At 41.9% G+C, this 26,371-nt stretch overlaps 1 protein-coding gene and 1 long non-coding RNA gene across 3 annotated transcripts in view; one reads left to right on the plus strand and one right to left on the minus strand.

The window, feature by feature from the left end:
* The window catches only part of PPARGC1A (PPARG coactivator 1 alpha), a 232,150-nt gene that overhangs the window by 26,318 nt on the left and 179,461 nt on the right, over positions 1 to 26,371 (minus strand). For both annotated transcript variants that reach the window (XM_030191237.1, XM_030191238.1), the window contains exons 8-10: positions 19,513 to 20,425; positions 7,925 to 8,029; positions 7,659 to 7,779 (exon numbers count right to left, since the gene is read on the minus strand). In XM_030191237.1, the coding sequence (XP_030047097.1) occupies positions 7,659 to 7,779; positions 7,925 to 8,029; positions 19,513 to 20,425 (1,139 nt within the window). The remainder of the gene's footprint in view (positions 1 to 7,658; positions 7,780 to 7,924; positions 8,030 to 19,512; positions 20,426 to 26,371) is intronic.
* Positions 4,173 to 26,096, plus strand: LOC115461442. The gene is made up of 4 exons (XR_003940717.1): positions 4,173 to 4,190; positions 8,018 to 8,019; positions 9,038 to 9,044; positions 26,000 to 26,096. It is a non-coding gene; the product is annotated as an uncharacterized LOC115461442 (long non-coding RNA).

A 26,371-nucleotide genomic window follows, 5' to 3' on the forward strand; every position in this document is an offset into this window, starting at 1 on the left:
TCAAAATCTGCACGACTGTTCATAAAATCATTTACAGCGAGGCACCTGGATACATGACAAAACAGTCCTGTTCAAAAGAGCATACTCCACCGACCCAACATAAAAATACATGGACATCTGCGACACAGTGCAACCAAAGAGCGTAAAAGACATTACCTGACTCTTCCTCCCCCCTCTCTAAGTTCCCTCAACTACACCTACCTTACATGTACCTTTATCTACCACAACATCACCTTGCATTCATTCATATCATGTATTTGTTCAGACCGCAATCGGCTAACGCCGTTAACGGCAATATGTAAGCCACATTGAGCCTGCAAAAAGATGGGAAAATGTGGGATACAAATGCAACAAATAAATAAATAAATAAATAAATATGGATACATTTTCCACCACTTTACATGTATAAGAGAAACCAATAAAGGAACCACAAGAAATGACCCTTAATGAAAAGGCATTAGACATCAGAGAGGTGAACACAAATGGCCCCATGTTCACTGGAAGACACCCTTGGTCTAAAAACATTGGCAGTTGACACACATGTTTCAGAGCAGGTGTAAAAGCTGACACAGACGTTGTTTTAGCACGTGTGTACATTCCCATCGGAAAATGGAAACTACACACATCTTTTGGACACACAACACATGCTGAAACTGCACCACGTTGAAATATCTGTGACCTAAATCATCTAGGCATGGAAATAGCAACTTGCTAAATTATTTGGGAACAAATACAACTACAGTACGACGTCGATTATCCAGATGGGGATGGTCTGGATAATCATAAATCCGGATGATTGGATGTACCTACTTTTTAAAAGGAGAACACAACCGGAGCACTGTATGCTGAACATTAGTTTTATTTTCAACAATAAGTTGACAGAAAATATTACACACTACAGTACAGTACTATATTTGTAGAACATGCAGTACTGTATTTAAAAAGGGAAATACACTATAATAAAGTATTTCAAAGTAAAGCACAGTTCAGTATTTCTTGTATATACACTATAGTATTTCTATGTAAAAATGAAGTACACTGATACAGTATTTAAAAGTAAAAGTACAGTTGTACATTCACTACTGTATTTCTATTTTAAAAAGGAAATAATTTTAAATTTCTTCAAGGCCGATTTTCATTTCAGACAAAGGAGCTGGATTGCACTGCTTTCTTACTGCTTTTCCAGGTAAGCCATTGCTATATTTAAACATTCAAAGGCTTCTGCATGTGTTGGTCCCACCTCAGCATTAACCTGGTGATCATAATCAGTTTTTGATTCTTCATGTTCCTCGTCATGTACTGATTCCACAATTTCATCATCTGTTATGATCTGATACTCTGGATCATTTGCATCATTGCATATCCATTCACTGACATTCTCAACATCACAATCAGAGCAACCAGGGACCTGTAAAAGATCTTCTGCAATGTTTTTTAAAATATCATCTTCTTCGTCTCCCTCTCATGCCTTTCTGTTTGTTTAGAATTGTGCTCCATACATTTTTCAGGGTTTGGGTTTTTACCTGATTCCAAGCATCAGCAACCATGTAGGAACAATCTTTTATGTCCAATTCTCTTATGAATTGGATCATGCTACATTCATTTTCTATGTTAGCCATTTACATATTAGCATAGTAAGTGACGGTAGATAAAGACCTGAATGGTCCATCTAGTCTGCCCAACAATCACATTCATTATCAATTCAAGATTTAAATCAACAATGAATGTGATGTATACTTGTAATGGTCTTTCTTTGGTGTTTCTGGGACATATACCATAGACGTCTGCCCAACTCTGTCCTTATGTTTCAACTACTGGAGTTGCTGTCAAAGCCCACTCCAGTCTATCCAAATTTGTCCTGTCATTTGCGGGACAGGGACTGTAAAATTCTGCCTGGAACTGTCCTCACGTTCCAAACCCCTGGAGTTCCATTGAAGCTCTCTTTAGCCCATCCTAAAATGGATTGCCATATACCGAACTCAGACCGTAGAAGCCAGCTCAACACCAGCATTAGTTGATGCAGCCAGAGTTGCCATCTGAGCACCACTTGACATTCAAACACATATGCAACTCTTTAAGTTTTTTTTTTTTTATATCATTCATTTTCTAATTAGAGATCTTCTGTGTTCATCCATGCCTTTTTGAATTCCGCCACAGTTTTTGTTTCTACCACCTCCTCAGGAGGTCATTCTGTTCATCCACCACCCTCTCTGGAAAATATTTGTTTCTATATTAATACCTTTCAAGTATTTAAACATCTGAATCATATCTCCCCTGTCCCTCCTCTCCTCTAGGCTATACATATTCAGGTCTTCCAGTCTCTTCTCATATGTCCTTTGGCACAAGCCCCATATCATTCTTGTTTATTTATTTGTTACATTTGTATCCCACATTTTCCCACCTATTTGCAGGCTCAATGTGGCTTACATAATACCGTAGAGGTGATCGCCATTTCCGGTAGTGAAACAAATATATAGAGTTGTTGTGGACGAATAAGGTTCATGTGTTATAGGCACATTGGGGAATCGTAGAGAGGAAGAGTTGTGTAGAGTCTATTACGATCTTTGGTTTCGTTGTGTTGCGAGGTTTAGGCACTTAGGTTGGGTCGGTTGGGTATGCCTTTTTGAACAGGTTGGTTTTTAGTTGTCTTCCTCTGGACTGCTTCATGTCTTCTTACATCTTTAGCAAGAAATGGCCTCTAAAACTGAACACAATATTCCAGATGGGGCCTCACCAATGACTTGTACAGAGGCATCAGCACCTCTTTTCTTCTGCTGGTTACACCTCTCTCTATACAGCCTAGCATCTTTCTGGCTATGGCCACTGCCTTATCATATTGTTTCATCACCTTCAGATCCTCAGATACCATCACCCCAAGATCCTGCTCCCTGTCTGTGCATATCAGCCTCTCACCACCCAGTACATATGTCTTCTTTGGATTATTGCTTAATCAATTTGTCCTCTACAGTTGCTTCCAGTAAATCATTTCAATGAAACGATAACTCCTTGATCCATTGCCTGCATTACCGATGTCAGATTTGGTGGCAAAAAAGCACTTTGAATCTACGTTCCTCTTGCTCTAGGCTTTCTGCTGTAGGATGTGAAGGTGTATTGTCCAACAATAAAAGGACATTTCCATCTTTTCCTGTACAAAGCTGAAATCTTTTCACCTCCGGTATAAGACAGTGTCATACCAGACAAGGAAAACCTTGCAACCCAGCCAGGCTTTTTTTTTTTGGCTTCTGTACAATAGTGGAAGGTTGTGTGTTTTTGAATGCACATGGATTTTTAGATTTACCAACCAGCAATAACTCCAACTTATGACTACTGGTTGCACTTCCCTCAACCATCAGTGTGACATGTTCTTTAGATGACTTGAATCCAGGCGCAGATTGCTCCTTGTAACTGGGGAGCGATTTCCAATTCAGACCCATTTCGCATAAACACAATCAGGGTCATAGTTTTTGATAAGGACATTAAATTGATCAAGAAAATTACTAGCTGCTGGTAAATTCGCAAAATGTTTTTCACCATGGATTTCAATTTGCCTTATTCTGTGGCAGTGTTTGAAATTTTGAAGCCATCCCAGTGCTGGCTTTGAAGTCAGAATCCCCTTGAAGTTGCTTATTGAAAAACATTGCCTTTTCGGCTATTGGTTGCCCATAAATTGGATGGCCCAATGATCTTTTTTTCACAGAAAGCAGACAGAAACAAAAAAAGGCAAAGATCTGCCACAGAAATAGCAAACCAAAAGAAAAAAAGCAGATAAAAAAAGACAAAAAGATGGAACAGGAGGGTAACAGAAGAAGTGGTTTAGTACAAGTTACCCGACGTGGCCACGTTTCGCCCTCAGGCTGTGTCAGGGGTACAAAAAACTAGTAGGGGTGAAAAGCAAAGTGAACCCCTAAAAGTAGTCATACAACCACCTTACATAAGTGCTTCCCAAGCTTACTCAGCAGTCTTAGCAATACTATGTTGTGAGCCCCCTAGGGACAGAGAAAAGTACCTGCATATAATATGTACAGCACTTCATACATCTAGTAGCACTATAGAAATGATTATTAGTAGTAATTTTTATTTTTCTGCCATTTTTTTCAGTTGGTGAAAATAGCCGTGCCTAAAGTTAGGCACAATTCCCGGGCGTGTTATTCTATAAATGGCACCTAACTTTAAGCGCAGTTTATAGAATAGTACTTTTTTCTGTATTGACTTTTTTGGCGCCATATATAGAATTCACCCCTATGCGTGTAACTGAGAGTCCATCCCATGTCCTGCTCATGCTCTACCATCATTACGCCCCCTTGCAGTTGTGCCTTATACTGCTTAGGGTGCTTACATGCATAGGTGCTAATTTTCCTACTCATACACAAGGGCACACACCTGTGAAACCCTGACAGACTTGCCCTTCAATACTCAGCTCCTACGTACTGTATATAGCTTATATATGTTTGGATCAGATGCAGAAGAAACAAGTATAACCTGAGGTCTCCAAGCCAAATGTATAAGGTTTAGGTCAATATTCAAAGCGATTTAAGCAGGCAGAAGAGGATCCTATCCACCTAAATTGCACTCAGTGGGCCAGCTGCCAATATTCAGCTGCCATAAAATATACAGTCATTGAATATTGTCTTTAACCACAAAAACAAACTCTGGATAGAGGATGGGCTTTCTGGGGATGAGTCAGAGAGGACCTGGAAGGTATGTAGGAACTGGCGGCCATATTTAGTGTCGCTGCTTGCATTGCTAAGTGACCGCATAGGACCACATGAAAAGCTGTCCTAATTTGGTTTCTTAGTTGTGTGAGTGCTGGCATTAAACATTGGCCAGCACCTGCATAGCTTTCAGGTTGTGGCTAAAATATTGCTCAGTGCTCTTCTCCCCTGCAGTTCCTGGGACAAGAGTCCTGCAGTTCCTGGGCCCCCTCTCCTGGACCCCCTCCCCTGAGGTACAGTGCTCCCTTTTGGCTTCCCTCCAAAATACAGCCCCCCCCCTTAAGCTCACCTCAACCCCCCACTCGCTGTAGATCCCCCAGGCCTACCTTAATATTTCCCAATGATTTAGCAGGATCTTTAGGCAGTAGAAATCCCCATGGATCTGGCCTTAAAATGTTTGTTGTGACTTCTACCAGTACTGTAAGACTGCAGCTTGAGGTTGCAATAGTTTATTTTGGGGCTGCAGCCAGTATGGGCAGGAGCGACTGGGGATCGCTCCTGCCCAAAGATTCCATTAGACCACCAGAGAAGGTTAAGGTGGTCTTGAGGGAGCCTATATGGGGTGGGGTGATGTTTAAGGAGGGGGGATGATGTCCGGGGGGGGGGGGGGAGGTCAGAATTGGGGTAGGGAGAATTGGAGACCCCCTTATGTGGATCTCTATTCAGCTGGAATCCTTATAACTTCCATCAGCCATCAAATGTGGTGTTAGATGCAGATATTTAATGGCAGTGCCCAGACATGACCTTACATTGAATATCTGGGTTTAATTTTTCTTAGACCAGTTTAAAAGTCAAAATACATGTGAACTGTAACTCTCAAAAATGATCATGTCTGACAGCAAAAAGTATCTGTGGACTTTGCAGGTACTTCTGCTGGTACTTTAACATTATGGGGTGATTTTCTAAAAGATATTTTGTGCATAAAGCATGCTTTACACAAGTAAAAGACCTTATAAAATTATTCCACAGGTTATGCGGATAAATATACATGTGGTGACAAGAAGGCCCTTATTTTAAACAACTTACATGTAGGCATGCTCGGGTATGGTCGGGGGTGAGGGGAAAGCATGCATGGAGTCAGGAAATACCTACACAGTTTATAAGACACGCACCTATGTGTGAACTTCACCTGTGTACATTTAAGCCCAGTTCTGAGCAGGTGGAAATGTACGGGATGGATGGGGGGGAGACTTTTAGTCACAATTTTGCGGGTTTATTAAGCTATTTTATAAACACACAAGTATCTTTATAAAATAGCCTCAAAACAGGTGCTTACTTAAACTTCCAACCTAGGCACTCGTTATAAACGTACCCTCTATAGTATAATATGCTGTTAGACAAGAAACTAAAGGAAACCGCCTTTCCCCTAGTTGTCCTATGCACTCTACGGAAAAAATCAGTCTCAATGTTGCCATCCCAGCTCTGTGACATAAGGAGTGTTTGATTCAGTCCCGACTCCTATCCCTCTGCACAACTAGCACCAGACGGCATTGGAATGGGTGTTAAGAAGCCCAATCAGATAACATTTTCCTGATTGCCATAAGACATTGCAACCTCAGCACGTATCACTTTGACACTTGAGAAATGCTGGACATGCTCAGATACTGAAAACAAATCAAAGTCACTTATACTGCTAATAACTCATAGCTACAGCACAGACATTAAATCTGTGACTCAGCAGCTACATGCAGTCCTTCAGGGTCCTCAATGTTCCGATTTTTCACCACAAGATTTTGAGACAGAGGGAGAGAGAGAGGGGAAATGCTTGGGATGAAAGGAAGATAACATCTGAACATGGCTCTTTGAGAATCTACTCCCTGTGAATGTGACTCAGTGAGAAAAAAAAGGATAGGTTATCACAGATTTGGTCACCCTAAATATCCGCATTTAAACCCCCAGTCCTTCCACTCACCATCCTAACTCATTTCACCATGGTGCATTGCACCATGCTCATTATGCACAGGGTGTACAATACAGTATCCTGCAGCATATCAGAACACCTGTTTAAAACACAGCAACAGATGACAAGAAAAGAAGCTTCCTATATATATTTGAAAAAAGGCTCTTGCTTTTGTTGAGCAGAGGAAACTGATATTGATGGATGAAAAAGGTACACAGTAGTTGGACAGCACTTAAAGTGGGAGAGAGTGCTGTGTTGAGTACAGGTTACTCATAGGAGCTGTGAAACTAATATATTAAAAGCAAATCTACAGAGCGATCTTCAGCCCACGGTGGTAAGTGAATAAGCAGCCACTTCCAGTTGTGACCTGAACTAATCCCGGATAGTCAATGGATCATGTGCGGTTCTCAGCATGAACATCCAGATATGGCTGCCAACTCAGAAGTTAACCAGCCGATGCTTAGATCGGTACCTGGTTAACTCGCTGTTTTGTTGTCCTAATTTTATGCAGTTACTTAGACAGTTAGCAGACTGAAAATCACCTCAAACCAGCTAAGTTGCCACTCTGCTGACAGCCTGCACCTAACCTAATTGGTAAGTGTCACTGAATATCCCTGGTTAGCCCCACACAAGTGATTTTAATGGGCAGGATTCACTCCTGGCAGTTTAAATCTCTTTGAATACTGACTTCCTAATGTTGGCTTGATACCTTTTCACAGATTTGGATATGTTTAAAACATATCCACATATTGCTTTCCTTTTTTTTTCATAAGATCTACAACCACTGTCCCCTCTAAGCTGAGTAAGAGCCCTCCAACTGCACTGCTGCGAATAGGGAGGTGGGGTGCTTGTGTTTTCAAATGTGATACTGAAACAGCACCTCCCACTGGCAGGCTGGAGGTGGAGGACTCCTGCTGAGCTTAGAGGGAATAGTGTCTACAACAGAAAAGAGTTGAACGATAAAAGCTTAATTTTTCCAAGTTCGTAATCTGCAGAAAAACACAAAAGGGCCCTCAGAATTTCTTCAGGTACTTAAGAATGCTTACAATGGCTTTCTGCCTTTGCCTGTCCCTTTGTTTCGCCCTCTCGGATTCCCGTTTTTCATACTCTTTGCGGTATTCTTCCCTCTTGAGCCTTTCATGTTGGTATTCCTCATAGCTGTCATATCTAGGGAATATAAATGAATCACTAAATCAGCTGCAAGAAACTGCCAGCCAAAATCAATAATGAATTTCTAAACTATCTTATTACTTCACAAAAATGGAAGTAGGAAAGTGAACCAAATATGAACAAATGCAGGGCAGTACAATACCTGGGTCTGCGATTGTATGGCGATCTGGATCGTGATCTTGCATACATAGGTGAGTTTCTGTGTCCTCTGCGCCTGCTGTGGCTTGACTCATAGTGGTAACAAGATCTGTAAGGAGTTAGAGCAGAGAAATTCAACCTTTTTCGTCTCATGGCACACTTATATGGTGCTAAAATGGTCAAGGCACACTTTTACAAATGGTCCAGCATTTTACCTTGTACCCCACCCCACCCCTACCAACATATGGTCCAGCATGTTCCCTTCTCCCCCCCCACCTGCAACTCCACACATGGTCCAGCATTTTACCTTCTCCCTCCACTAAATAGTCCAGCATTTACCTTCTCTTCCACCCTCCCCTCCATCTCACAAATAGTCCAGTATCTCTCCCTCCTGTTTCCTCTCTAGCCAGCAACCAGACATCTTCCCTTGTCTCATACCATCCCCCCTTCTTCCATCTACCTTTTAAAAGTTTCTCATCTCCAGCGGTCGGCAGCAGCAAGCAGTGATTCATACAGGTTGTTCGTGCCCTCTCTCTGATGTAACTTCCTCCTTATATGGAAGCAGGAAGCAACATAAGAGAGAAGGCTTTGAAGTTGGTGCAAGCACGCTGTATGAATCGCATCTCGCTGGCACTGACTGCTAGAGAAAATGAAACTTTTAAAGGGTACACTCTGTTCCGGCACAAATTAAGATGGCCCTACTAATAAATGACCCTCAACTCCTGTGGCACATCTGTGGACCAGCTGTGGCACACCATTCTGCTATGGCACACTGGTTGAAAAACGCTGAGTTAGAGCTACTCACGGGTGGCATTTAATACACAACTACTCTTTTCAGGGCACACCCTAAGTATGTGCCCTCTTCTCCCTTCCCCCTATATTCAAAAGCATTTAACTGGCCAGGATCGGCACCTGGCCAGTTAAATACCCTATAATTGGCTATCCACAAATTTTCAGCAGAATATGACCTGCTGAAAATCCACGGTAGCAGCTAGCGGATAGCTGGTTGTGTCATGTGTTATAATCGGCTATCAGCTGCTTTTCAGTCCATTGTCGGTTAAGTTTGGTGGCCGTATTTGGCCATGTGATTACCAGGCCTATCTTTGTCTGGTTCAAGCTTAATCGTCCAGCACTGAATATTGGCTTGGATGGTCAAGTTTGAACCAGCCAAATATAAACCAAATATTCAATGCTGGTCACCGGAAATGGCCCGGCATTGAATATCCAGGCTCAGCACCAAACTCCCGTGGTCCGAATATCAGGCCCCCTAACTTTAGCCAGGAGAAACACAGGGACCTGGTAGAATCTAGTGAACATGTTACTAGCTGCTACTCTGCATTGACTATATCAGTGTTTCACTTTACAAAATATCCATTTTCTGGTGGTATGAACACACTCAAATGCCCTAAAGGTCTTTGAAAAACAAAAACAGTTGAAAAAAAATCTCCCATTTAGAATTTCTGGCTGCAATATTCAGCTGGCTAAATTGAATCCAGATATTCACTACTGGGTTCTATCAGAGCACCGGCACTTCATATCCAAGTCATTGGTGGCACTGGGAGCTATCGCGGTACGGCTGATATTCAGTGCCAAACCTGCATAGCTAATCGGGCATAGGATCCATGATTTTACAAAGCTGCATCAGGTGCTAACACGTGCCTAACACTGTAAAAATAGCCTAACGTGGCATGCATTAAAGCGTTCCCGGTTAGTTTTGTCATGTGCACACACTAACCACACGGTAATTATTTTTATTGTATTTCTGGGTGGGGGCGTGTTGAGGTTGGAGAATGAGAGTAGATTCACTAATCAGCTAGTGTGTGCCACACTAACTGATTGAGGCTCTGGCCCAGGGCACCGGAAATTAAGGGCACCAAAATAACCAACCTCTGACTTCACCTGATCTGCAGGATCCGGCAGGGTCTTCCCCTTCCTGCGGGTCCGGCAGTTGTCCCTCAACACTATCCTTCCCCCGTCATCCTGTAAAGTCTACGTCAGTTGCTGGCGGCAGCAGCAGCATGACAGGCTGCCTTTGGCCAGCCCCTGGGTCTTCCCTCTACTATGTTCTTTCTGCTCTGATGCAGTTTCCTGCAGGGCCACTGAGAGACAAAGCCGGGCCTAGGGCAAACACCCCCCGGGCCTGCCCCCCTACGAGCCCGCCCTACTTACTTGTCCTCTCCTGTCACTGTGCGTGACAAAATTCCCCAGGGTCCTTTGCCAGCATGGCTCTCCTGTTCCTGTGCACAGCAGCGCCACAGATCAGAGTCCTTTCTTCTTTCTTGCCCCGTCCACAGAGGTTGTTTGGATGCAGCAGGAAGGAAGTACTCTGCTCTGAAGCTGCCGCGCACTGGAAGAGGAGAGCAATGCTAGCAGCGGGCAGGCCCCCTTGGATGCTAGACCCTGGGGAACCTTGCCCCCCCCCCCCGCCCCATCTCTGCAGCCCTGATTTCCTGAGTGTTGGACGTGGCACACGGAAGACATAGGGGCTGGTCAAAGGCAACCTGTCATGCTGCTGCTGCTTCTAGCAATTGACGTAGACTTAACAGGACTACAGAGGAGGAAGAGAGAGAGATGATGGAGCACTGCTGGACTTGCAGGAAGGGGAACAGATGAGAGGGAAACAGACACTGAACCCAGGGGTGGCGTGGGGAGGGGGGGCGAGGAGAGATGCCGAACCTGCCAGTGGGAGGGCACCAGAAGCAATGTGATGGGGAGGGGGGCACAGCCAAAGCAAGTTGGCTTAGAGCGCCACTTTCTCTTGAGCTGGGTCTGCATGCACGTGTGCTAACAATGGTTATTAATAAAACAAATTGAAAAGAGACCATTTTGACCACCACACTAGATATGGGCATAGTGTGCAGGAAAGGCCTGCGTAAGAGCGTGCTAAGCCTGTTTTTTTAGTGCAGCTTAGTCAAAGGACCCCGTCGTTAGGACTGTTATTTACAGTATGTAGTCCAACATGCCCAGTCAGCTAGCAGGCATCAGCATGGAGTGTCACCGGTACCTGCATAACCCCTGACTTTGCCACAACTCTTCCTCTAAATCAGCCCAGCAGTAACTGGAGAGTGTCAGGAGATCAGAGCAGATATTCAGCAGCACTGTTCAGCTAAGTGCCACTCAATATTAGCTCCTGAGCTGGCCAGAGCAATATAACCAAGCAGGAGCCTCATCTGCCCAGTTAAATCACTTTGAATATCAACTCTGCCATTTATATAGTTTATGAATTGTATTAGGGCTTGCTGGAAACCACTTTGAATAAGCCTTTGGGATTGATAAGGCAGAGTATCAGCAAAAACAGAAATAGAATACTATTTCATTTTACTATCTCCTGACTGTAATATTTGAGAATAGTTTCCTGTGTTATGTACTGTTCCCAATGACCAGTGTGTTTTTTCTAGTGTAAAAGGTGCCGGTACTCAAATGCCAGACCACCCTTCAAGGGTGGGATGATCACTGAGGGACCCACCCCACAATGGCTAGGCCCCCTGCAACCAGTCACATAATCTATGACAAGGCAGAATTGGTGTGTAGGGCCTGAACTCTTTCATTAAAACTTGGGGACCATAGGGCAATTTTAGCAGACAATGAAAAAGGTGCCGGTACTCAGTACCCCCAAGTACCCCCTCAAAAAAACCCTTCTTCAGGCACAGGCAGCTCCTTGTGACTTTGGGCAAGTCACTTAACCCTCCATTGCCCCTGGTATAAACAAGTACCTGTATATGTAAGCTGCATTGAGCTTGCCATGAGTGGGAAAGCGCGGGGTACAAATGTAACAAAAAAAAAAAAGTATGATAGAATCAAGTATTTTATAGAAACTATGGGCTGGACATTAAAATGGACCTATCTATACAGCAACCACCACTATATAAGGAGTGGAGGAGTAGCCTAGTGGTTAGAGCACTGGTCTTGACTTCCAGAGGTGCTTGGCTCAAATCCCACTGCTGCTTCTTGTGATCTTGGGCAAGTCAATTAACCCTCCATTGCCTTAGGTACAATCTTAGATTGTGAGCCCTCCAGGGACAAGGATGTAACTCACCCTGAATATAGGCATGTCTCCTATTTGTGAATTTTCAGTGGCACTACACCTGGACCTTTACAGATAGCCCTGGCAGTATCTGAAGAAGGGCAAGGGAGGAATATGGCCATTCAGCCTAACTATAACTTGTGTGTTTTTAAATTTAATTTAATATAATATAAATAACTGATAATAATCAGTTGCTATACATAGGTCAGGGGTTTAATTTAGGTCAGTATCTGTACCTTGGCAATGGTCACCGCTCTCTATGTTTATTCAGTGCCACCACTTCTATGGATACTGTGCTAAATATACATAAATTATTTAAATACTGCAGCCAGCATTTAAAAGAAATGCTGAGCACGGGGTTTAAATATTAAGGCTTATAGTTTCATCTACCTTAATCAGGACATTTTTAAGAACATTTTAACCCAGTAATGAAGCAGTTACCCAGGTAAAATGATGGGCTGAAAACTCCCCTCCCTTCTTTGCAGGAAAATTCCCCTAGATACTTTAATCTGTGCTGAAAAGGAGAGGGGTGAGGAAAGGCAGGGCCAAACAGCATGCATTTTATGGTGAAGAGGTTGTACTTGCTGCAAACCATGTAAAAATCCGCAGGTATAAAAGTCCATGGTGCCAGCTGGCTTGTATTTCATAAGGAAAACTCAATCGCAGGCTTGTCCAAGTTCAGTCCTAGAGGGCTGTAAACAGGCCAGGTTTTCAAGACATTCCTAATAAACGTGCATGAGAACGATTTTTATACCCACTACATCCATAACATTTGGATCTCTCTCATGCAAACCTCAACTCATTAGCAAACCTCAACTCTGGGCTAAATCAAATAATTGAAATAACTGCACCCTATATAGTTAATATGCAAAACTCAATCATAACTGATTGAGTTATGCATTTTCATTAGGGATATCCTGAAAGCCAGATCTACCTGTAGCTCTCGAGAACTGAATTTGGGCATGCCTGCTATCGGGGGACAAAGGACAATGCCCCAAATGGGGTAGGAATATCATAATAATGATGCCATTTTAATTAAAGCAGTCTCTGGGGCCTTTTAACCAAGCTACCTTAGCTGTTAACACAGAATTTAGCGTGCTGTGGCAGCTAACAGAAAAACATGTTAGCTTGCCTTCATGGTAAAAATTCCATTAGAATGCAGTAAGTCACGTGTTAATGAAGTTATTGCTTAGTAACATAGTAAATGACGGCAGATAAAGGCCTGTATGGTCCATCCAATCTGCCCAACAAGATAAACTCATTTTACATTTTACGCTTAGGAGGCGTTACTGGGCGGAGCATGGGAGGAGAATGAGAGTGGATTGCTCCCTGCAGTTAACATGCTAACAACTAATGCACTGTTAATGTAGAGGCACTTAACCGCCTGCTAAATATGCATCTGCATTAATAGCAGCATTAACACATGACCTAAACAAGAAAATGTAAGGAATGTCCCTTCTAGGTGCCACATTAGATTTGGATTTGGTGCGCAGTAAAATCCTGTATTAAGCCCAGATCTTAGCACACTTCAGAGAAAGGTTTCCTCTGTTTATACAGCCCCTCACTTAATGGAATTTACATTCTAGAACCTGAATTACATATACAGACTCTGCAGTCTCTATAACTGACACGTTCCCAGTCTGAGTTTAATGAATATTCTTTATTTTACACCTTTTTAGATATGAAATTTTTACTAGACAGGGAGATAAAAATCAAAGAATAGGTGTGATAATTTAGAAAAGAAACCTGAAAGGAGAAAAGCAGTCAGGGCTAAACCAGAGTAAAGATGCCGTGGAGGCTGGTTTTTCTAGTGAAGGTAACAAGAAAAATGCTCTGAGGTGACAAAACACAGGAAAATAAACAACAATGACTGACGTATAAAAGTGGAAGCCCAATTACATTACATTGCTTGACATTTCTATCTCACATTAGCCTTGAAGTTCAAGAGAGAAAGAAAGAAAAAACATCAAAAAATAGCAAAACAAAAAACGAAAAGTTAAACCAGGATCTACAGTAGAGCAAAAAAAAAAGTCACATTATGGCACAAAAACTTTCGAAACAGGAAGAACTTTGATTGTGCAATAGCATTATAGAAGTTTTCACATACACAGAAAAAAATTCAGAACCTGTTACTCAAAAAGGCTGTGTTCTCTTACCAACTACTACTAATTCTTATCATTTCTATAGTGCTACTAGATGTATGCAGTGCTGAACACATTGAGGGACAATTTCTATATGACGTCTAAGTTGGACTTTGGACGCTTTGCGCTAAACGTCCAAAATCTGAATAGGAAATATGGCCATTTTCAAAACCACAAAATCTCTTTTTTATTTTGAAAATACCATTTGTAACAAGGTTTTGTGCTCTGTGCATTTATTTTTTCAGGCCATTTTTGAAAAAAAAGTACAAGTGAAAAACTCAAAAGAATCAAGCCATTGGGATGTAGTAGGGGCAGCATTTTTAGTAGACTGGCCCCCTCAGACATCCCAGGAGAGTAATGGGGCACCCTAGGGGGCACTGCTATGGAATTCATATAAATGCCCCCAGGTACACAGCTCACCATTGCTCCCTTATCTTGTCTGCTGAGCCCTCAAAAACCCACCACCCCCAACTGTCATAGCCCTTATGAAGGGGGGCCACTATATGTTGGTACAGTGAATTTCTGGTGAGTTTTGGAGGGCTCACAGTTTCCACCACAAGTGTAGCAGGGCCTGGGTCCACCTGTCTAAAGTGCACTTCACCTACCACTACACTACTCCGGGGACCTGCATGCTGCTCTAATGGACCTGGATATAACATCTGAGGATGTAATAGAGGCTGGTGAGTATTATTTTTTTTCACATTTTTGGGGGGTGAGGTGGGAGGGGGTCAGTGACCACTGGGGGGATAAGGGGGGGGGGGTCATCCATGATTCCTCCCAGTGGTCATTTAGGGCACCATTTTGTCTTGTTCATTATAAAAACAGGTCTAGATCAAAACATTTTTACTTTGTTCCCTTATGGCTGTAAAATGTCCAAGTGTTAGGCATGCCTTAAGCCCACCCTAATCCCACCTTCAAACCACTCCCAAAATGCTCCCTTGTGATTCGGACACATTGCAGACAAAATGCATAGATAAACATCTGCAATTTAGGTTTTGAAAACACCGATTTGAACGTTTTGAGAAGAAATCCGTCCAAATGGTGCTTTATGACACTTTTTGGACAGTTTTTACTTTTGAAAATGAGCCCCATTATCCCCCTGATTCTATAAAAGGGATCCATGCCTAAAATTTGTGCACGGCTTGAAAAACGGGGTGCGGAAATGGGAGGGTCATGGGCGTTTGATCGCGGATCATGGGCTTGGTTTTTCAGCTGTGCGCATAACTTTAGGTGTGGGAATTTGCACCACATTTTCGTTGGTGCATATGGTGATGCCTAAATTTTTGCACAACCTCTCTGCTTAAGCGTTATTCTATAAACTAAACCGAACTTCACCCCTAAGTGAAAGTGCATGTCAAAAAACACTTTAAACACTCAATATAACATAGTAAATATGCTCCTCGGTGCAGTGTCTACATTATTTGCTAAAGTACATGCTAAATCCCTATTCTAAATGCCCCATACTTTCCCTCAGGAACGAACAACCAGTCAGGTTTTTATAGATCTCTCTAATGAATATGCACTGGATATATCAGTACATGCAAATAAGTCTCACATATATTTGTTGTAGAGATCCTAAAAATCTAACTGGTTAGAACCATTGCCCTAGGGCTCCACAATGGTGATTTTCATAAGAACTACTGAAATACACTTTGCTATATTCAGGTATTTTGCTTTGGTACGCCTACTACCAAAATGTTTCAGACTATTTTTATCACGAAGTGAATGTTCTGCAGAACTTCTTTCATATATTTTCTTTCCATGAAAATAGACCTCTAGTGTTCTTTCACTTGCTTTGCGCCTGAATTAAGGAGAGGCATCTGATCAACATGGAAACATCTCTCCTCATTCACAATTAGTATTAATAGACTTAGTAGCTAATGGGCGATCATTATTAATTATCCATTTTCTGAAATACTTGGCCAGATTAAACCCTGCTGAACTGGCCAACCGCTGATATTCAGTGGCACTTAAGAGGGTAATGCCGCAGAATATCTCCACTAACCAGCCATTCCCTAGCTAGGTTAGGGATAGCCCAGTAGCAGAGTTTGGGTGGAGTCACAACTTAGTAGGTAGTGGTGATATTTAGATCGCTAACCAGCTAAGTAAGTGCGAATAAATTTAGGACAGCAAAAAGGCTGCCATATCTTTACGCACCGGGTTAACCGGCACTGACCTGTATATCAGCTGGTGCCTGGTTAACTTCTAGGTTAGTGTATGTACTCGGATATTCAATGCCAGGAACCACACATGCCCTGACATTAAATATATGGGGGCCGATACTCAGATCACAAGAGCTAGCCTGGCTAACTCTCGCAGTGAGAGGTGATGCCGGATATTCAATGTTGGGCTAAGTTCATAGCAGCCAGATAAGCCTGCTCTTGATGTGGTCAGATTTGGCTGCCAAACTTAGCCGGCGATGTGCTGAATATTGGTGGATAGCTGGTTAAGTAGGAATTAACCGACCAGGTGCCATTCCTGGACAGTTAAATTGTTTTGAATATCAGCCAGCTGGGGTTAGTACTGTTCGCAGCTCTGAGTGGCTTACAAGCTGCTTACCACAGCAGGCTGAATATTACCGACACCATTCTTGAGTTGTAGAAATACCTGCCCTTTCCTATAAATGTTCATAATAATGCTGCTATCTACTAGGCAACCATTACATACTGTAACTCTATGTCAATTATAATTGCAATAGTTTTTTTTTTTCTTTTACTTCCACAGGGAACTGCCAGTTACTCTTTATGATGATTTAAGGTCTAACTAAAGGAATTATTCAGTTGTTGCAATTACAGATGGGGCCTCAAGGATTCCTCTGTTAAAATTTTGACTCTATTAGTAATCCCGGGCAAGTAAAAATGGCCGTAACAATAATGATAGCATTGTTATATGACTCCTGACTTTTTCAGAAACTGGCAGAGAGTACAGATGAACTGAAAATGTTGGCCATGACTGCATGTTCTTGAATATGCCTGCAAAATACATTGGGATCCTATTTGAATGAAATGCACCCTGTAGCTCCAAAGAAAATTTGAATAGATAGTTGCCTACAGGACATGATATTGTTTGTCGTTTATTAGCACTTGATATACCACCAATGATAAAAATGAAAATGAGAAAAGGAACATCGCAAACTAAAGAGAGGTCAAACAAGCATACAGGTGTTCCTTCCAGGTAAGCTCTCTTTGGTGGCTAATTTAGATACTACTAAAGAGGACAACTTCTGATATATTAGACTTTTTTCTAATAGGGATCATAAACAACATGGACTTGGGCTGGAATTACCTTTTGGATGCCTCTGGGTCAGAATGCAAAAATTGGAGAGGGGAGGGGATGGATAGTGCAGTAGTGAGTTGGGGGGGGGGGGGGGGGGTTCATGAAGATATGGGAACAAAGACTGCCCCGTCCAAGGCTATGAGACTCAGAAGGTTGCCCCTCAAAAGGTGTGCAGTGATGACAATGGCACCTACTCGAACCTACAGGTGGCTCTCAATGTTCAGTTTGCACAATAGCATCACATTGCACCCACCCAATTAGAGGCGCATGGATAGGCTGGCAGACATTTTAGTTTATAATACTCCACATGCTGCCTGTCCATGAACCCCTAATATAAAGAGAAAGGTCTAATGGAATGCTACCACTCAGGCTTGGATAAGGTGCAATAGGGCCAGTCGAGGCAGCATTGGTTTCATTCTGGCACACCTATACAGCTGCCTACTATACCTCATCAAAAATGTGGGCTTGCCTTTACTAGCAAAAAGAGGCATTTCTATTAATGATATATTTTATATGGCTATTGTGGATTCAGCCCATTGTTGCATGGTATAAATTGGATTTAAAATGTGAAAAAAAAAGTATGAAACCAATTTGTTAGTTGCAATAAGAGACTGCAGGCATCAATGGGAGAAATCATTCAGTCATTCATACTTGCATTCACTTAGCTTATCCTGATTTCCCACTACTTATTTGCATTCTTGAGACATAAATTGCATTAGTACTGTACCGTAAATACAATGCATACAGTATTAATGGAGGGCATACTGCATTGACTTTGAGAAGGTACTGATAGACCATTGTTTCACAACTTTGGTTTACTACTGGACTGCTCTGAACTGAACAGCTTTAAAAGTTGATGCACAAAATAATTGTATTCCCATTTTAAGGGCAAGTCTTTAACTAGGTGACCATGGTTATGCACCCCCTGTGCATGTAAATGCACAGAAAAGTAGCACGTATGCACACTAGTGCCCCAAGGGCTATTCGATGAGTGTGCATACGTGCTATAGCATGGAAATGCAAGGGGTGTATACATGAGAGGAGCATGGGTGGGGCTCCCAGTTACACATTCATCTTAAAGAATACTGCAAGTTATGAATGCCTTTACCACATTTATGTGCCTATCATTAATTGGGCTAGGTCGATGGCTGGTGTTACTGCAGGCACATAAATGTTGGGTGTGCCAATATTGAGTTACGCTAGTATTCTATAATGGAATCTGGGTGCCCAGAAGCCATTGTAGAATAGGCTGCTTTGGGGCATCTAAGAGGAGGCACCCAGTTATAGAATTGTTCCCTTTGGTGTCGATATTCAGACTGCAGAAGTTAGCCCGGTTAACTCCCGCAGTTGGCGGATATTCAATGCCGGGCCATTTCCGGTGACCGGCATTAAATATCCAGTTTATTTTTGGCACTAAGAATGTAGTAGGCCAAGTTGATATTCAGCACTGGCTGGCTAAGTTAATAGCGGCCAAAGATAGACCTGCTATTGATGCAGCCAGATTTGGCTGACAAACCTAGCCAGCGATGCGCTGAAAATCGGCGGATAGTCGGTTACATCATGTGAGATAACCAGCTATCCACTAAGTGCTAACTGGGAATGTTCATTGGGAGACAGCCAGCTATTTCCTGCTGAATATTGGCAGATAGATGGTTAAGTACTATTTAACCAGCCAGGTGCCATTCCTGGCTGGTTAAATGGTTTTGATATTGGATGGTTTGTGTCTTTGGGGAAAGTTGATTAGTATGAAAGTTCTTTGGTCTGAAAGACATAGTTGGAGTATTTTATTTATTTAATAACAAAGCTACGTTAAGCACATGCAACAGGTTGGCAGATGTAATCACTCTGGTGTGTGATTGCAGAAGGTCAGTGCTTCTCAACCCAGTCCTTAGGGCATACCCAGCCAGTCAGGTTTTCAGGATATCCACAATGAATACGCATGAGATTGATTAGCATACCAAGTAAGCAATGTATTCAAATCTATTTCATGCATACACATTATGGATATTCTAAAAATCCAACTGGATGGGTGTGCCCCAAGGACTGGATTGAGAACTACTGGCATAAGAGATCATATTGAAAATGTTGAAATAGCTCAGCCAAATCAGTTCACAAACTCAAAGTCATGTTTTGCATTTATAGTCTGCATACCTTGATGAAGATCGACTGCATGGGGATCTTGATCTTGATCGAGAATATGGAGAATGAGAGCAAGACCTATGCTGGGAGGAGGTACTGGATCTTGACCTGGAGCGCACCCTTTGTGAAAATAAGGATGTTGGTGGAGAAACGGAGTCTCTGCATGGAGAGTTAAAAGAAGAGCAGGAAGGCGAGACATCAAACAACGAATAGCACTGTGCCCCATCCCAAGGGTAGTACAGTTTATCATTTTCATCCTCACTGTCGTCAAAAAGACCGGTCATAGCAAGTCCTGAATTTATAAACATAGGTAGTTTAGAGAATTGTTCATCACTATAGTCATTGTCCCTCACTTTGCTGGTCTTCTTTTCTTCTTCAAAAACAGCTTTATTAGGGTGGCCAAAGTGCTTGTTAAGTTCAGCCCGGATTTCCTGGTCTTGCAGCTGCTTTCTATTGTTATTCTGGGGGGGAAACTGTGCTGTCTGCTGTGCACCCTCTTTTTTGTAGTGTTGATCTTGATTGACAGTAGAACACAATTGTCCCTTCTGGCTGGATGAGGAATCTTTGCGTTCTACTTGTTTGGAGTCCTGAAGTTCCTGCATGATCTCAATGCGTATTATTTCTGGTTTTATATTCACAGACTGACAATAATCATGATCACCAAACAGCCTTAAGCTAGGCCGCTTTGTTTTTCTGTCCTCATGTCCACTGATTTGTACTGAAGTCTTGCTGAGCTGTGCATACAGCTCGGATTGCTCTGGACCTTTCTTGCTTGAGCTAGTTCCTTGGGAACTGGAGGACTCACTGTAGCGAGGTTTCTTTGAAGGTATAACAGTAGTCTTACATGATGACTTCAGCTTAGGTGAAGTCCTAAAAGGATTGTCTTGATTAGTTTTGTGAGGAGGGGTTGTAGGTGGAGTTAGGCCTGAAACAAAGGATCAGGAGATAAATCTGTTTTTATTAATGAAAGCACAAGTGGAAAACATGATTCTAGCCAAAAATACATATTACTATAAACTAACATTATTTAACACAGGGCAGTAATGACACTTAAAAGGTTCCCTACTAATAGATTAACAGTAATGTAAGTGTAGCTTCTACATCATTCTGATTGCACAAATTACTATTACATATACTATATGAGCTCACATTTTGTGATAGATTTGAGTAGCTATATTGTCATACACTTAGCTAAGTCGCGTTATTTGCTGTATGATCGGTTAACACGCAGCAGTGACCTCCACAGTAAGTGCAAGACACTATTTCGCCCTTTCCACATCCTCTATTTGTAATTTCCACATTAGTTGTTAAGGGGAGGGGGAATTCATCAAGGGGCATTACGGCCTTTTCGCACCTTAACATGCATTAAGGGAATTAGCGTGCGCTAAATGCTAAAAGCCCATAGGTATAGAATGGACTTTGGCATTTAGCATGCACTACATCCCTTAACATGCATTAAGGCCATAATGCCCCTTGATGAATTCTCTCCCCCCCCCCCCCCCAATGCAGCAATTAGCATGAACTAATGAGTTTTACTGTTACTAGAGCACTGCATTGCTGGTAGGACCTGTTCATTTATGTATTAAATAGTTAAATGTTGGGATTCTAGGTTTATATCGTTCAATAAAAAATTATCCCTAATGTACATAAAATACATTCTTGTAAGCATAAGTAATACAGTCTAAGATTCTGTTTCTGAAATAGAAACCAAGTGGACAGTGTTACTAAGTATTTGACCTAGAACAGATCATGCAGAGCTGGATATTAGCCACTGATATTATGCTGAAATATTGGAACCTTGTGTCCTCAAAACCAAAGTTCGGCTCACTAATATACAGTTAGTACCCCAGTGTGATCTAAGTGCATACAATGGCATATCTCAGTGCGATGTCATTATATATGTTGTCTCTGTGTGGTGTAACTCTCCATAGCATCTCATCTTAAATTGATATCATTGCATTAGTGTAGCACTATTAGTTTTAGTGGGTTCACATACAATTGTGCTTTGTTTTTTAAAAGCCTCTGAGTCAAAGTCACATTTTGTTGTTTTCGTCTTAGACTTTGGGAGGCTAAAAATTACAGCTGTCTGGAAGTTCCACTCAATTGCAGACATTTAAGACATCCATGCACACAGCAATCTGCTTGTATTTAAAGCATTCTAAAATCAGAGGCTACATACCACAGACGTCATCTTAAAACAAGGTCTGTCTTAAAAAAAAAATTGAGCTTGTTTTAAGCATCATCACATTTGCTTCTATTTAGGAACTAATCGCAATGATATTATAGTTAAAATGACGAAAGCTTGGCTGAGTCAGTGCGAGGTGAGTTCTGGCCAGATTCCATGTCTTACTATGGACATGACAAGGTACACCTCTTGCTCTCAGCAGAACCTAGTGGTTTTTGACAGATTTATCTGAGGACAGATGGCCATTACATACTGAAGGCTGACAACAGGCAGTTCAGAGCATTGTTAACATACTTGCACCAGTTCTCAGCAGTGCAGAGTGCTTTACAGAATGAAATTCAGACTACATTGTTTTTTTTTTTTATTATTGCAGCCCATTCTCTTTGTTAAAAGAGCCTGCTGTGCACAGCAACAAATGGCTGCCATTACCCAGAATGTAATGGGTGTGAGACAAATCACGTAACACAAACAATCCAGAGTATGTAGGTCATATTTCAACAGAGCACAACCTTAGCAATATTTATGATTACTGCATTGAAATGTGCTCTATAATAAACAAGTGTCTCTACATCACTCACACGTATGTCCTTCTGTGCCGCATATCTGTTGCAAGGGGTTTGCACTTCGCAATCATCTTCTAGAAGTGTCTTTTTATTATTATAAAGGAAAAGCTAAGCCCTTCTTTATGACAGGCTAAGAAAAACCATTTTCATTGTGGTGGGCATTTGTTAATTGAATGGCTGTGATAATGAAGAGTTTTGAGAATGCATTTTGCTCTAGTTTCCACTTGTTCCACAACATTCGCTCATCCGTCTGCATGCTCCACTTTACTAGCTTTCATCAGCCTGGATCTGGCTTCAACAGACTGCATGCTTGCTTGAATAGGGGTTGCCATTTGGAACACGTTTTGGTACCCAAAGAGAAAATCAAGAAAGTCTGGTAAAAAGGCAGGTTTGGATTTGCAGTTAAATAATAACCTTGGCATAGCAGTATTAAAAATCTTAAAATTGGCCGGTGTGTTGCATTAGGATTGTACATTATTTTCCAGATGAATGGTAAAGCATAAAGTATAAGACATTTTCAGTTTATAAGCACAATGATTCCAAAAATCCATTAATTTGGCATCACTATATTCGTTGACCCAGCATGGAAATGATCATTTATCGTGCTGTCCATGTGAGGTTCACAGTGAATCCAACCAATGAACCCAGGACAGATGCATTTTTGGTAGTCTGTATTGTAAAGATCATCTTGTCTTGTTACCTGCAACTCGACAACTCCTTATAGAATTTCCTCATAACGCAAAGATTTTCCAGTTATAATACATAAGGATTCATCACTGTTGGAGGCAGGTACGTGAGGGGAGAGGGATCTTGGTGTGATAGTATCCGAGGATCTGAAGGCGACGAAACAGTGTGACAAGGCGGTGGCTGTAGCGAGAAGGTTGCTAGGCTGTATAGAGAGCGGTGTGATCAGCAGAAGAAAGGAAATGTTGATGCCCCTGTACAAGTCGTTGGTGAGGCCCCACCTGGAGTATTGTGTTCATTTTGGAGGCCGTACCTTGCGAAGGATGTTAAAAAATGGAAGCGGTGCAAAGAAAAGCTTACGAGAATGGTACAGGATTTGCGTTCCAAGACGTATGAAGAGAGACTTGCTGACCTGAACATGTATACCCTGGAGGAAAGGAGGAACAGGGTGATATGATACAGGCATTCAAATATTTGAAAGGTATTAATCCGGCAAACAAATCTTTTCCGGAGATGGGAAGGTGGTAGAATGAGAGGACATGAAATGAGATTGAAGGGGGGCAGACTCAGGAAAGATGTCAGGAAGTATTTTTCACAGGAGAGGGTGGTGGATTCTTGGAATGCCCTCCCGCGGGAGGTGGTGGAGCAGAAAACGGTAATGGAATTCAAACATGCGTGGGATATGCATAAAGGAATCCGGTGCAGAAGGAATGAATCCTCAGAAGCTTAGCCGAAATTGGGTAGCAGATCAGGTGGAGGGAAGAGGGGTTGGTGGTTGGGAGGCAAGGATAGTGGAGGACAGACTTATACGGTCTGTGCCAGAGCCGGTGATGGGAGGCGGGACTGGTGGTTGGGAGGCGGGAAGTACTGTTGGGCAGACTTGTACGGTCTGTGCCCTGAATAAGGCAGGTACAAATCAAGGTAAGGTATACACATATGAGTTTGTTTTGTTGGGCAGACTGGATGGACCGTGCAAGTCTTTTTCTGCCGTCATTCTCCTGACACAAATCCTATTTGAACTATATGTCAGGATAAGTGAAAATTGATTCTGGTGGTGATTTTTAATGTATATGTAAAATGTGATTAAAAGTACAAGGAGATTATGATAATGACGACAATGATTAGAGTGGGGTTGCAGACCCTTCCAGATGTGGAGGAGTGGCCTAGTGGTTAGGGTGGTGGACTTTGTTCCTGGGGAACTGAGGAACTGAGTTTGATTCCCACTTCAGGCACAGGCAGCTCCTTGTGACTCTGGGCAAGTCACTTAACCCTCCATTGCCCCATGTAAGCTGCATTGAGCCTGCCATGAGTGGGAAAGCATGGGGTAAAAATATAACAAAAAAAATAAATTAAAAAAATGCTCTTGGCTCAATTTGGCTCTCTAAATATCAAGACCTTCTCAAGCACCTACTGGAAGATAATCATACACAGAAGGTGGGCAGCTTCAAGCAGCACAGCTTTATGTAGTTAATGGATGGTAATATTGTCAATGGCCATTGTGTTTAGATACTATTCAAGGTGTTTTGATATTGCTCCAAGAGACCACAACTGCAGGTTTTCACCAGAGACACTGAGCTTCAATCTTCAAGTCATGATATTTCATGATCTTCTCCAACTGTTTATCAGTAGCACAACTGTCTCCTGGTATTGCCAAATCTATGAATCACACCTGCTTCTTTTCAACCAGAAACATCAGATAAATTGTGCAGGAAGGGTTTATCAGTCTGTATTCTGAAGTCCCAGAGAATGTTGGCTTCTTTATTTTCTACCACAGGTTCTATTTTGTGGTCCTACCAATTTGTGGTTACAGACAAATTATATTTTTAGCAGTTATTCCAGTGTATCATGGCTGCTACGTTGTCATGTCTTTCCATATAGCCAGTCTGGGTGATCTTTTTGAAGCCAGTGACTAGGTGGTCCACATGGCTTCTTTGTACAGGCAGCACTTGCCATCATTGGATGTTTTATCAATTTTAGTCTTTATTGCATTTATTCAAAATGCTGTGCTGCCTTGATAAGTCCTTCAGTTTCTTTTTCAAGGTTTCTTTCCTCAGTCACTGACACGTTTTCGATTTGTCGACTTCCTTAAGTGTCTTTTAAATAATGTTCCGGGAATGGTTTATTGTGCCACTTTGCTTTCCCAATTCTTCTTGCTCTTGTCTGTTGACTTGCTGGGCTTCTTTGTTCTTAAGTAAGTAAATAAGTTTTAGTGCATTCACTGTTGTTAATGTATGCAGCAAACCCTTACTTCTCCTCCATTGTCTGTAGCACAGTCCTCTTCCATTTATACCATAAAATCTGTCAACATCACTGCGGGGGTGCAGAGCATGACTGATGGTCATGATCTTTTGGGTTTTCAATACAATGTTTTCTAGATCTGCTTGAGTGGACAATTTCCACACTGTAGCTAATGGCAGGTATAACCCAGGTGTTTCCATCATTAAGTTCAGCCTTCAGGATTTTCCTGATCATTTGGTTATTGTTTTCTTCACTCTGGTATATTTGATATTAATCCCTGTAGGATGACAAGATATTTGAAGGCTCCTTCACTATCTCCTCCCTTGATAATCTTATTATAGGGCATTTTTATGCCTTCAATGGAAATCATGCTTCCCTTTTTCATAGCAAGTGTGTCATATTTGTCTAATTTGAATTCCATGACAATGTCTTCACTGAATATTCACAGAGACGCAGATATTGAGACCATGGGAGGCAGCCCAGCTAACTCTTGCGATCAGCAGCAAACCCAGAAAACTCAATGCTGGGCCATATCTGGCAACTGACATTGAATTTCCGAGGGGTATTCTGGCCAATAAAAACATAGCTGATTAAGCCGATATTCATTGGCTGACCGGCTAAGTTATAAGTTATAAACCTGCTATTTATGCGTGTCTATCTGGTTGCTAAATTTAGCCAGTCAGCCGATAAATACTGGCACTAACCAGCTATGTCACATGACATAGCCAGTGATCGGGCTAGCCACTAAAGGTTATATTCTATATATGGCGCCCAAAAAAAATCCGCATGAAACTAAGCATATTCTGTAAGATTTAGGTGTGGTTTATAGATGATACCGTAGCACCTAAATCTGTGTGCACCCATTTACGCCACTAAAAACCTGGTGTAAATCCGCCCATGTAGATTTAGGCACACTGACCCATATTCTGTAATTACGCACGGAAATTTTGGAACATCCACAAAATGCCCATAAACATGCCCCTTTTAAACTACATGTGTTTATTTTGAACTGTGTATTTTACAATTTAGGCGCAGTTCTTTATAGAATACACTTAGCGATTTCTGGACATAAATTGTGATAATTGCCAATTAAGCTCATTATTTGTTTGTTAAGTGCTGTTAAAAATGCTGATTAGCTTGTTACCTCAATTAAGTTATGCACGTATTTCATGCGGAAATCTAGGTGCCATATATAGAATCT

This window comes from Microcaecilia unicolor, chromosome 2 (genome assembly GCF_901765095.1).
Source record: "Microcaecilia unicolor chromosome 2, aMicUni1.1, whole genome shotgun sequence".
NCBI lineage: Eukaryota > Metazoa > Chordata > Amphibia > Gymnophiona > Siphonopidae > Microcaecilia > Microcaecilia unicolor.